General features: G+C 38.1%; 1 protein-coding gene across 3 annotated transcripts in view; it reads right to left on the bottom strand.

Annotated features, from left to right (window-relative positions):
- Positions 1-12,941, bottom strand: part of ASPM (abnormal spindle microtubule assembly) — a 31,848-nt gene that overhangs the window by 17,519 nt on the left and 1,388 nt on the right. For all 3 annotated transcript variants that reach the window (XM_025153247.3, XM_422197.8, XM_025153248.3), the window contains exons 2-16: positions 10,718-10,861; positions 8,435-9,785; positions 6,673-6,774; positions 5,962-6,108; positions 5,539-5,784; positions 5,315-5,382; positions 4,638-4,779; positions 4,429-4,559; positions 3,737-3,912; positions 3,492-3,637; positions 3,330-3,415; positions 2,422-2,637; positions 1,260-1,476; positions 1,028-1,173; positions 813-941 (exon numbers count right to left, since the gene is read on the bottom strand). In XM_025153247.3, the coding sequence (XP_025009015.2) occupies positions 813-941; positions 1,028-1,173; positions 1,260-1,476; positions 2,422-2,637; positions 3,330-3,415; positions 3,492-3,637; positions 3,737-3,912; positions 4,429-4,559; positions 4,638-4,779; positions 5,315-5,382; positions 5,539-5,784; positions 5,962-6,108; positions 6,673-6,774; positions 8,435-9,785; positions 10,718-10,861 (3,447 nt within the window). The remainder of the gene's footprint in view (positions 1-812; positions 942-1,027; positions 1,174-1,259; positions 1,477-2,421; positions 2,638-3,329; positions 3,416-3,491; positions 3,638-3,736; positions 3,913-4,428; positions 4,560-4,637; positions 4,780-5,314; positions 5,383-5,538; positions 5,785-5,961; positions 6,109-6,672; positions 6,775-8,434; positions 9,786-10,717; positions 10,862-12,941) is intronic.

Below are 12,941 nucleotides of genomic sequence, written 5' to 3'. Positions count from 1 at the left end.
TGCAAAATAACCTCTGCGGTGCCTGTGGGTTTTGTTTTTGACACCACCCACCCACCGCCCACTTTGCTATAAGGTATTCTAAAAGTTATTTATAAAGGAAACACTTCTATCTTAGCATCAAGACTGTATTCTTTTAATAAAGTAAAGAAGCTGGAGATGAAAAATCCCCCATTGTATGCCACAGATTCTTAAACTATTTCACTTGGACACCGCTCAAGTTTCTAATAGCAATCTCAGATACATTTAAAGGTGTTTATCAGCCTTAGTGGTATCACAGTTTTATGATCACTTCAAGTTCTGGCATAACTACTAGAGAAGCGAGAAACAAAATAATACATGACTTGACTCAAAACACTACGGGGAAGCCTAGCAGTTTAGCACCTAAACAGAGAGTTTAATTTTACAAGACGTAATTTTACATAAGATGTAATTAAATAAAATAACAACTGATAGGAATTTAAAATGAATGGCTCTTTTCAGTTCAGGCAAGCAGCACAGCAACTTCACACCTGACTCAGGAAAAGGATTTAAGGAGTGCTACATTTTAGTTAGAACACAAAATAATTCCTGAAGGAGATTAATTTTTAAGGAGCATTCGACTTGTAAAACATGTAACTACTTTAGAATGGTTTTCAACTAATTTTTAGTAGATTATGAGACCAGCAAGTCCATATAAATTGATAATATTACTGGTATGAATTTTAATGCCAATATTGTTCTAATAAACCTGTATACTGTATAAACAGTGAATTTATACTCTTTACTTAGTATTTCTCAAAGTAGGAGCTCCAAGTACTACACAGATAGAGTACCTGAGAAAGTTTCAGTTCCCTTTTCAGGCTGTATTTCCTCCAAGCAGACTGAATTAAACGAGCAGCTCGAGTTTCCTGCCGTAGATCTAGAAGCCGTGAGCACAGAAACGACAGGTAGGTAATAACAACCTATGTAAACACAGAATATAGCCAAGTTAAGGACCACACGAGATAGCTGTATACATTTACATCAACTCTAAAGTCAGCTATCTCACCTTCTCATCAGGAATTGTATTTGACATGTCTGAGACATGAATCATTGCTGGTATTCCACCTAGGTCAGCAACTGCATTATTGATCAGCTGGAAGTTCTTCTTTTCATTTTCTAACAGTTCCTTGTACAAGACTGAAGCAGTTACAGCTTTGCAAAGAGAAAATATGGGTCAAATTAGATCGAGCGTAAGAGTAATGGATTTAACAAGTGCTTCTGAACATCAAGTAACTTACTTTGGTCAAATGGTCCTTCCATAACATTTAGAGAAGTATCAGACTCTGAAGAGGATGAGGAGGAACAATTTAGTCCCACCTTATGAGTTCTTGAGCACTCTACCGTTTGAGTTGTACGCTGGCACACAGCTTCCAATGGCACATAACACGGGTGGTAATGATGAATCAAATGACACAGTACTCTTCCATCTGAGAAACAGACTGTGAAATTTTCCACCTGTTTAATAAGATACAGCTGCCTTGATTTTTCGATACCGGTTAATTGATAGAAAATTCTATACCCAGTTTATGTCTTGTACTTTTGAAAGCGACCCATCACAGGATGGCCTGGATTGGAAGGGACCTGAAAGATCATCTAGCTCCAACTCCTTGCTGTGGGCAGGGTTGCTGACCAGTACATCAGGCACTAGATCAGATATGAACTCTGATTGCTTATTTTGAACAGAAACGTTATGAAACTATTGCTTCCTTTGAACATTCACTACACATTGTCATAGCTGTAAGAAACCCGCAACGAGTGTGAATTACTGTACAGTGAAACTTCAAGATAAATGCTTCAAAAATAAAGCACTGTTTCTGCAGAAGGATCTCTGGAAACTTCTACAGATTGCTCTCACGTAGGTCTTCAGTGCAGAAATAAGGTATGAACTTGCATGAGCTTCAAGGACTGTGTTTTGTCTTTCAGAAAAATTATCAGGTGTGACAGTGTTCTGATCGAATACAAGTGTCTTAACAGGGCTTCTCAGAGAGAACAACTGGCCATGTAATCCTTCTAAACAGATATCTCTGAAGAGAGGAATCCTCCTTGGCCTAAACACCAGCTTAATGCTCACAGTTACTATGAACAGTAAAAAAATTATGCACAAAAACTTTTAGGATGAATACTCATTTAAAAAACAAAAAACAACAACAACAAAAAACCACTTCAACTAAAATGTTATATTCCTAAAATGCATTTTTATGCATGAGACTAGCTAGAAGGTGCTATCCTTTTGCTCAAGTTTGTTTAAAAGGAGAGCTGCGGGTCAATCCACAGGAAAATGGTTATTCCAATTCAGCTTATATGAAGTTGAGAAGGATATTTGAAACTAATTAGTATTGCCTGTAACGACATTATTTGATAGCTTGAAGAATTCTGCTCTTTAAAGAATAAGCAGGTTACCTTAATATTGTAAAATCCACAAACGGCATTAACCCACGCCATCAGCAGCTTCACATTTTCACTGTGACTTTGAGGTGAGGGGCTACTACTGCTATCTTCTTGTACTCTGCAACTTGAAAAAAGCTTGAGAGCACCCAGCTGCATTTTTATCTTATGTGCATTCTTTAAAAATTTGATTTCTTCTTTTAACTGCTCCACATTAAGAAGAATATCCACCTATTATGAAAGACCAAAAAAAATAATTTATTTATGCCATCGTTAAAACAGCTGGACGTGGAAGCTTTAGGTATTGCCTTTTAAAGAAAGAGAAACTACTCTCATTACCTGGCATACTAAGTCAGTAGTGATTAATATGGACTTGCCAGCATAGGTGGCCTCATCCACTACCAACTGCTTCAAGCAAAGAACTTAAACCCACGCTCTCCCTGTTTCATGGCAAAAGGTTACAGAGCAGTTTAGCAGAAGTGGGCGCTGGAGCTGGGCGATAAGGCAGGCAGAAGACAGTAGTGAAGAGTGTTTATAGCTTCATTAAATACTCTATTCAGCCTGTCAGAGTAACCTCACAAGCCGATTCAAAATTTGATTCTCTGCTTTCACTTTCCAGTTACTAAGTGCTTACCCACTTTTGGAAACCAAAGTTATTTTAGTCTAACTACCAATTCCAATAGCCTAACATCATAAGCTCAAAAGTATCTGCGTGTTTTTTTTTTTCCTCCAAAAACCTTTATGACTGTATACAAGAAAAAAAGCATGGGTAAAAATGTTAAAATATAACGTTAGGGCTATTAGACATTAGATGTCTTGCCTACGCAGACAACAAATAGTTGCTAAAGGACTGACACCTTCATTACCTTTCACCTGCAATTAGTAAAAAAAGAAAAAAAAAAAGAAACACAAAGAAGTTATACCTGGAAAGCAAAGACAATTTTCCACAGCAGAGCTAATGTTCGTTCCCTGTGTCTGTCCACAATATCCCTACAGTCAATTGAAGCACCTATTAAATAAAACAAAGAAATAAAACATCCACTAATCCTGTAGTGGATTTAGAATAACTGATTTCTAGGCCTTACCGCTGTCATCTTTCAAGTGAATTCCTCGCTCCTTAAGAACATTGAGAACAATATTGACATTATGCATCTTCTGTAGACGACTAATTGCGGGAACTCTCAGCTGTTTTGAAAGACTCCAGTCTTTGGTTAGAAGTTCCATTGCTCTCCTAACAAAGGGAATTTCACAGTTCAATACCTTAACTTAGTTCATCTTAAGTATTTTATAAAGAAAATGAATAGTTCAACATAATTCTGTATCAACATACACAAGACGAATGCCACACTGTAAGTCCACAGCCAGGTTTGTTACAGCAAAATCAAATTCATCCAGTGGAGTTTGAATATGACTGACTGGTAGTCCCAGGAAACCAAGATGGCGGGAAAGATCACCTTCACCACTCAGGAAGTCACGAGAAATTGCCAGCAGAATGTCTTTACTTGACTTAAAACAAACACAGATATAAGTTAGATACAAATATTTAAAAAAATAAATGTCTTTCACAGCTTGTCTGTGCAGTACAAAAGTACCGGAAATTTTCTTCCAATGTAGTAAAGACATTTGTTATAGAGTTTATATGACAGATGCTGCATACTCCCTTATCACAGTAAAATAACAGAAGAAAAAGCAGAAAACCCACAAACTGGTTTAAGATCAACTGCAGTACTAGAGCAATACTTAAGAACAGTGCAAAAGCTTAGCTTTAGAAAGGGAAGCAAGGTAATGCAACATAACAGAGTCCTTCCTAAAAAACCAACACAAAATGTTCCTGAGAAATCTTTTTCATAACCGTGAGGCCATGCACCAAGAACGCTCAGGTAAAAGCACAAGCATGAACAGCCAAGACCCATTGTAGAAAAATACATCATGATATTAAAAAAAAAAAATCCCACGTTCAGTCACAGCATGCTCATACGTAGAACAGTGCTGGACAGAGACATCAAATCATATCTTTCTTACCTTGAATTCTGCATCCTTACAAAAGAGGCAAGGGTCATGGCCAATCAATCTGGACTGTTTAGCACGATCCAGAAAGCAAACTAACAATAGCAATTTTTTCAGTGTAAATTTTGACAAGGCTTCTTCGTGACCTAAAATGACAGAACCAATTAAGTGGCAGTTCAAAAATTAATTGCTAGGATGGCCTATTTTGGGGGAATACCAGTTACCTTCTCGGTAAAGGTGAGGCACAGTGGGATGTCTATATTCAGCTGCAATGTCGGGGTTCCAAAGCAAGCGATTAAGAATAAATACTGCCAAACCTATAAAATCACTATTGCTTTCCAAAGTTATCAGTTCCCCATAAACAGTCTAATATGAAGAAGAAAAAAAAAAAAAAAACGTTAAAAATGACCTGAAGCACTATATGCTCTTGCGAATATCATACGCTACAGAAATAATACTGAAATTCTGTAATAGCAAGTGGTAGTTAGCCTCTAAAAATCATTTTTTATAACAGTGACTAAAAGATAAAACCAAAGGAAATTTCAGAATATTCTGTCTTATGTAAAAACATGTTTGATAATTCGCATTTGATGAAATCAATCAGGAGCTCCCTGGAGAAAGATGCATCTTCCTATAGCTCAGTGAGGAGTGAAACTAACTGCAACCTGCTCTTCTGTAATTAGTCCAACTTTCCTTGATTAAATATTTTTCTTTTTAATAAAGTAAACAACTTTTAATGCAAATCAGTTATAATAAAGCAAAAGTAAACATGCTATAACTTAATCAAACCTACTTGGACTAATAAAACAAAAAATATAAGAGAAACCCAAAACATTCTCTACTAGAAATCTTGCCAGATTTTCTCAATATGTTGATTACAGACCATAAGTTCCGCACTTACCTCCAGACCTATACGCAGCCACAAGGGGTTGTAAGATAAAAGCCAGTTAAGGACTTTCTGCCTCTCTCCTGCAAAAAAGCATTTTGTGATATTACATTCAGCAAATGCTCCATATAATAGAAAAATGTTCTAACAATTGCTTTTAGTTTAAACCAACTAAGATTATGAGCAATCATTTTTCTACTCACAAAAAAGTAGACTATGAAAATTTTTAGTATTCCTACCTACATCTTTCCAGAGATGCCTGTCTCGACGAACTAGCAAACGTCGAGTTTCAATCTCAACTTCCAGCTTCTTAATAGCTTTAACCATTGTTTCAGATGTAAACAAACGACAAGCATCCCGACGTAACTTGTTCAGTCTGCGGCGAGCAGTATATGCCTTTAGAGATGCTTCCTCTTTCGTCGGTGCTTTAGGAACACTGGTTTTATGATGGTTCTCTTCTCCCAAGAGAAGAGCAGCTGCATTTACTGTTTAAAATGCGGGTAAATTTAAGAACTATGAAATAACAAGATCTACTCTTTATATAAGAGCTTAATGTAATACAAAGTAAAATGACAAATAGGACAAGTGTTAAGATATTCATTAATATGAACAAAACATTTAAGAAGGTTAAAAGTGAAAAAAGTGAAAATTTTGCACCCTACCTTGTGAGGTGTTTGTTTTTACGCTGAAGTCATCAGGGGTGAGTACAAAATTTAACCACCAAGTGAAACCTCGTTGTTGCTTCTCCTTCCAACGTTCATCATAAAACATGTTTTTAGCAGCAAAAGGCATCGGGTGCCTAGGAATGACTTAAAAGAAAGGCATAAAATCAAAAAGTCAGTCTCTCCTTCAATCAAGGAAAAGCAGTTCTTCAACTGCATGACAAGCAAATTGTGGAAAAGATTAACGTCTGACACTCCATCTAGCACTAGAGCAGAAAAAAACTAGGTTTTTGGAATCTCCAGTGACTTGTGAGTCAGCCACCAGTAGATAAATTTCAGTCACAAAACATGGATAAAGTCAGACCACTAGGACAAAGACATGATTTCTGGAACACAGGTCATTTTTCCCACACATCTCAGGACAAAATCCTGTTGAGTCGTATCATCTCCAGGAACAAGCATTTTATACACACATTTTTTCTGATCAGATCAACTTACAAGTACCAGATTTGCTGGTTGAACCATGTGTTACAACAGGTTTCTTACGAGATACATCACAAAAAGTACAAAATTTTCTACTAGTTATTTAATTGTAGGTACAATCCTCTATTTCATCCCAACTCTACCCAGTTAGGTCTCAACTACAAGCAACAGTAATAGAGCAATTAGTTCAGTGGATATGGATTTACTGAATATCAGAATTCTGTTTACCTGTTTTCAGTGGTTTCACAAACGTCAGGTGAGATTGAGCCAATCCAGCAATGGGTTTATTAATTCTATTGACTGTTTTTGATGCTTTCTGAAGGGAAGAACCTAAGAAGAGCACACAAATAATGATAAAAAATCCAGTGAAACTTATCATATCAGGATTTATAATTCTTGTAACAGCACAGAACTGGAGTGATTTCCTACGGACCCCTATAAGATAGCAGCAATCTCCTGATGATGAAGAAAGTTAAGCAGAGTACCTCATCTACAGTCAAGAGGGGAAGAACAGTTAAGAGCATGTAAGAGTGATGTTATTTCACAGTTCTTCAGAACATCAAATAATTGTACTGTTAAAATTGATCCTAACGGATCCTGATAGAGCTTTGATGGATGAAGTGACCTGGGATTAATAGACCTAGATTTTCTGAATGCATGAAAACAAACACTTTCAGAGCAAACATTTTGTCACGCTCACATCAAATGAAGGATTAAAAAAAAATAAGAATCTACAAATGGACTTTGATCCCTGGCTTACACCAAATGACGAGACGTTATTTCAGAACCAAAAAAATAAGAGATTGTAATTTACAGATTATGTTAATAAGTTCTGCTGAAGTGGTTTTTTTTCATGCTTATTCCAACCTCTCCTGTTATTCCCATAAGCTTTAAGTATATTTTGATTGTTAATAAGAAAGCTGGGTTTAACATGGATTATTCTGAGGCTGGACGTTGCAAAGGTAACTTTTATAGTGGAATATGATTTTTCCTTGTGAAGCCTATCAACAGCATCTACTACGCTACCTACATGTGCAATTACAATAACAGGTTATATTTTGAAAGAGACAGCGCTAAAAAGAACGTAACTCAAAAATGATATCATCTACAGTCACACTTCTGGATGCATAGAAATAATCTGGTGGGTAGCATTGCTTTTCCCTGCTGGACATGGACCTGGTGAGTGTTTATGTAGACTGTTTTAAAGAGCCTGAACTCAAACCACATTACTGAAAGCCCGAAACCAAATCTAGATCACAGAATAGGTCATCTGAAGAACTGAAGAAAAGAGCATATGCTATTTTTTTCTCAAAGCCATGATATATTTTTTTTCTGTAATATATTACAGAGACTGCAGGAAGATTCTCAAATGAAATGCTTCTTTTAGTTACCACTTGTGTACCCTAACATTACCCTTGTGTTCCCTAACATATTTGAGAGTGGAACTTTTTGAAATCATAAGAGCACATTGAAAGGCACAAAGTCAGCTTGTTCTGATCTTCAAGCAACGAAGCATCGGTAAACTGCAGAGGTAGAAAGATCTACGGAAAGCTGATATCATACTCACTGCAGACAGTAAAAGAAACAGGCAGTGCAAATAAGACTTAGGAACAAATTTGAAAATCCATGACAGCAGAAAGGGATGCAAATATTCACCTTGGTAAGTGTACAGTGTAACAGCAACATTGCGCAGTGAGCAAGTTTCCAGTAAATTTGAATTACCGTGCTCAGGAACTGCCAGACACTTTTTCTGTTTCTGTCATTACCAAGATTTATAAAAATGAAGTAAATTTGAATCTAATAGCATAATCAAAACTCAAATCTAGTCTTCAAATTTGTACAATGCAGATAATATCTAAGACAGAAATTACAAAGAGCCACATTTCAGAGATACGAAATATCCTTGACTGTTGCTGGACAGTTCAGTTTGCTATGCAAATTTTATAAACGAAGGCATTTTCCAGAAGTGATAAATGAAATTACAGCTCACCAGCTTTCCTGTTCTGCCCCATTCTCTCTCGGGTTGTATGTTTGAAGGCTGATGGTCTCACGGTAGTATGCGTTTTATTGTCCACGCTAGATGTAAGAGCTCTTTTTCTTTCCACTTCTTCCACATGCACTGGGCCCAAAACTCTATTTTTTTCCATATATACTTCATTTTTCCTCTTACGACACAAAGAAGTTGATTCAGTAGATGAGCTTACTTTGTCACTGGGACACTTATTCCCAGCTGAAACTGGACCTATGACTGGAAGATGTTCAGATATTTCAGTCTTTGTGTATAATGGCACTGTATTTTCACATGTCATTATTGCGCTATCAAGGCATTTTTTAGATTTGGGCTGAAGCATTTCCATTTTTTTCCTCTCTTCAGCATTGGGCTTATTTTTGATGACAGTGGCAGAAAGAACTGGGCGCTTTTTCGGTTGCTCTATCTGAGAAGAACATGTTTGAAATTCCTCTTTAGAAGGACAACTGAAGAGATTTTCTTTGGATTTGTTATAATGAAGCACTTGCGAATCTATGCTATGTACCTCAAAGGCTTCATTTAACACACGTTCTACATGAACCTGTGTTTTTGTCTGTCTGTCTCCATTTTTTTTCCATTTTGAGGGGACACATTCTTTCATGACGTAAGTCTCTGTAGTAGAAGATATTAAAGCTGCCTCGGGTTTGGGAGTCTTTAATTGCATATACAATTGCATGTCTTTCACAAATTGATCAGGTGACAGAATTGGAACGGGTGGCTCTACTATATCTCCATCAACTTGATAACTGTCATTTACAAAAGAATCTGGACTTAAAAATCTCCGTGTACTTAAAAAGGGCACAGATGAATGTTCTGGAGTGCAAACAGGTGAGAGCGTGCAATTGAGAATTACTTCATCATTTGAAATTGGTGGTTTTCCTAATCCAGAAGAACCATATGCACTTCCAGATTTCAATTCATTGTGGTCATCAACTGATTTATTGAAGTTACGGCTGTCCATTTCGGGCAATAACCCCTCATTTACAGCAGCAGCAATATCTGAGAATGTAGTAGATCTCCTCATTGAAATTGGTGTGCAAGCAGTAGTACGAAGTTCTTCTAGTACTGGTGCAATAGGAGAGATAGGCAATTTATTTTCTGAGCCAACAAGAGATTCATTTACTGGCGATGTACTATTTTGCATTGCGTTCTGATTTTCACAAGACTGAAGTGGGCTTCTTAGTCTGTCAGCCTTCTGGGAAACTTGAAAGGTTTTATTAACATTTTTAACTTTTGAATTTCTTTTATTAATTTTCCTTGAAACAGATGTTTCTGAACTGTTTTTCTTTTTTATAGTATCCCAAAGACTCTTCTGAAAAAGAACCATAAATAAATGTTAGTATACTGACTTTCTGCATACATGTATGCATAGAAGTGAACATTAGTACATTAGTACACGCTTTCAAAGTCTAAAATTATAAAAAAGAATATCTAGGCATATAACATGATGAAAGGGTAACGTTTAGGCTAGCAAGGAGAAAGCTTGAGGACTCTACTTGCAGCTTTCTAACACCTAAGAAGTAGGTAGTAGAGAAGCTGTGAACTCCCCATCCATGGAAGCATTCAAGGCCAGGTTGGATGGGGCCCTGGGCAGCTTGAGCCATTTCTATGATTCTACAGTAAGAACCTACGGCAGTACAGCAAGATGCAGCAGGCACAGGTTGCTGATGAGGAAAATTGAATCTGTTTATATACACGCGTAGGGAAAAGATGCATCTTCATAATGAAGAAATTTAAAACAGGAATAGGATGTCCACAGTAGAGCTACAATCTCCCTCACCGCAAAAGCTCAAGGCTCGACTTGGCAAGGCAATGCACAACTAGTCTGAAGCACTCCTTTCAGCAGAAGGTTGGATCAGGTAATTTTCAAACACCACTTCCAGTCAAAACCTTTTTGCAATTGCCATAAAATAAGCATCTAAATCCATCACTGTACTAAAAGTACCAACAAGACGATAGTCCAAAAAAGAAGGTAAAGTCAACACATCTACTCCAAAATTCACTATAACTTATTTCCATGCTTGAAAATAGGGTTTTTCTGGGGGAGTAATATTTCTGTCTCTAAGCAGTAATACACCAGTACCTATTTTTCAAGCCTGTTGAAAAAAATATATATACAAAGTGCCCTCCCACAAACAACAATTATGAATTTTTAATCCTTCATTGAATTTTTACTAATAAAAACAGTATGTTTCAGCTACGTTAAAATAATGACATTAGATAAGATGATAAAAATGTACTCACCTTTTTTTTCAGAGGCTGTTCAGCAACACCCAAGAGCACAGCCTGATGCTTTACAATGCCATTGACAACAAATGTTACCAGTTCTCTGACCTTGCCTTCTTCTGATGGGGTCCATGTTACATAAACAAATATTCTTTGCCCTGACTAATGGAAAGAAATGTTTAATATATAGCACTTACGTAAACCTTTTTATCATCGAATATGAGAGTAACCAAACCAAAGCAGAAGCAGAAGACAGAAGAAATGCATATTTTGACACTATGAAGTGATAATGCATCGCTAAATGTCAATTCTTCACCCTTCATTATATTAATTTAAGCAAACAACCAAAAAAATCGTTTTACTCAAGAGACATCTAATTCTTCAAGAAATTATAATGGAAAGCAAGCAAGAACACATACAAACGTAACACACAATAGAAAGGATAAGACTAGGGTAAAAGTAGGCAGAAGAGATCACATGATTTTTTTGCACATATTAATCTAAAAAGGTCATTTTCAGAGAACAGCATTTGGACTTGTAACCCAAGGCTCGGTTTCAGGACCTCAGCTGAATGTAAACACAATCATCATTTTTTTTAGTCAGATCATCTGCAGAGATAGGATTACACAGACAAGCTCATTGAATAAAAGTGAAGATGCTGAGGGTCTGATCTGCAAATAAAAAACAAAGTCACAGAGCTCTGTGTATGCTGTAAAGATTCTTCATGCAGAGTTCCCTACCAAATCACTTCTGTGCTCTGCAGGTATCAATACAAACAGATCAAAAAATTTTTATACCGTAGTCAAATTCAAACAGTGTGAAAACTACCAATCTTCAGAGCATTTGAACAAGGAGTTCTGCCTCTTTAAGCAGATCCATTTCCTGAAACCACACTAATCCAACACATGGTTACACAGCAAGATCTGTCAACAATATGGCTGATGTGGTTGCCGAGCTGCAGTCCATCATATCTGAAAAATCATGGCTGTCTGGTGAAGTCCCCGGTGACTGGAAAAAGGGAAACATTACTCCCATTTTTAAGAAAGGGAGAAAGGATGAGCCAGTGAGCAGCACCTCCGTGCCTAGGAAGATCATGGAGAAGATCCTCCTAGAAGCTATGTTAAGGCACATGCAAGATAGAGGTGATTTGAGACAGCCAGCATGGCTTCACCAAGGGCAGATCGTGCCTGACCAATCTGGTGGCCTTCTATGACAGAGTGACTGCATCAATGGATGGGGGAAAGGCAATGTATGTCATCTATCTGGACTTATGCAAAACCTTTGACATGGTCCCTTACCACATCCTTCTCTCTAAATTGGAGAGGTATGGATTTGAAGGATGGACTGTTCGGTGGATTAGGAATTGGTTGGTTGGTCGAGGCCAAAGAGTTGTCATCAATGGTTCTGTGTCAGGGTGGAGGCTGGTCACAAGCGGTGTCCCTCAGGGATCAGTCTTGGGACCAGTGCTCTTCAACATCCTTATCAGTAGCATAGACGATGGCATCGAGTGCACCCTCAGCAAGTTTGCAGACGACACCAAGCTGAGCGGTACAGTCGATACATTGGAAGGAAGGGAAGCTATCCAGAGGGACCTGGACAGGCTGGAGAAGTGGGCCCACGTGAACCTAATGAGGTTCAACAAGGCCAAGTACAATGTGTTGCACTTGGGCTGGGGCAGTCCCAGGTGTTTATACAAACTGGGCAAAGAACCCTTGAGAGCAGCCCTGTAGAGGAGAACTTGGGCGTCTTAGCAGATGAGAAGCTGGACATGAGCCAGCAGCATGCACTTGCAGAATGGAAGGCCAACCGTGTTCTGGGCTGCATTAAAAGAGGGGTGGCCAGCAGGGAGACAGAGGTGATTGTCTCCCTCTACTCAGCTCTTGTAAGGCCCCAGGTCCAGGCCTGGAGCAGTACAAGAAAGATGCAGAACTCTTGGAATGGGTCTAGAGGAGGGCCACTAAGATCACCAGAGGGCTGGAGCACTTCTCCTATGAAGAAAGGTTGAGGGAACTGGGCTTATTTAGCTTGGAAAAGAGAAGGCTCCTGAGAGACCTCACTGTGGCCTTCCAGTACTTGAAGGGAACATATAAGCAGGAGGGGGAACAGATGTTTGTGAGGGTGGATAGTGATAGGACAAAGAGGAATGGTATTAAACTGAGACAGGGGAGGTTTAGGTTAGAAGTAGGAGGAAGCTTTTCACTCAGAGGTTGGTGACGCACTGGAACAGGTTGCCCCGAGGAGG

Source organism: Gallus gallus, chromosome 8, assembly GCF_016699485.2.
Source record: "Gallus gallus isolate bGalGal1 chromosome 8, bGalGal1.mat.broiler.GRCg7b, whole genome shotgun sequence".
Taxonomy (NCBI): domain Eukaryota; kingdom Metazoa; phylum Chordata; class Aves; order Galliformes; family Phasianidae; genus Gallus; species Gallus gallus.
This window is presented reverse-complemented; position numbering and strand designations above follow the sequence as displayed.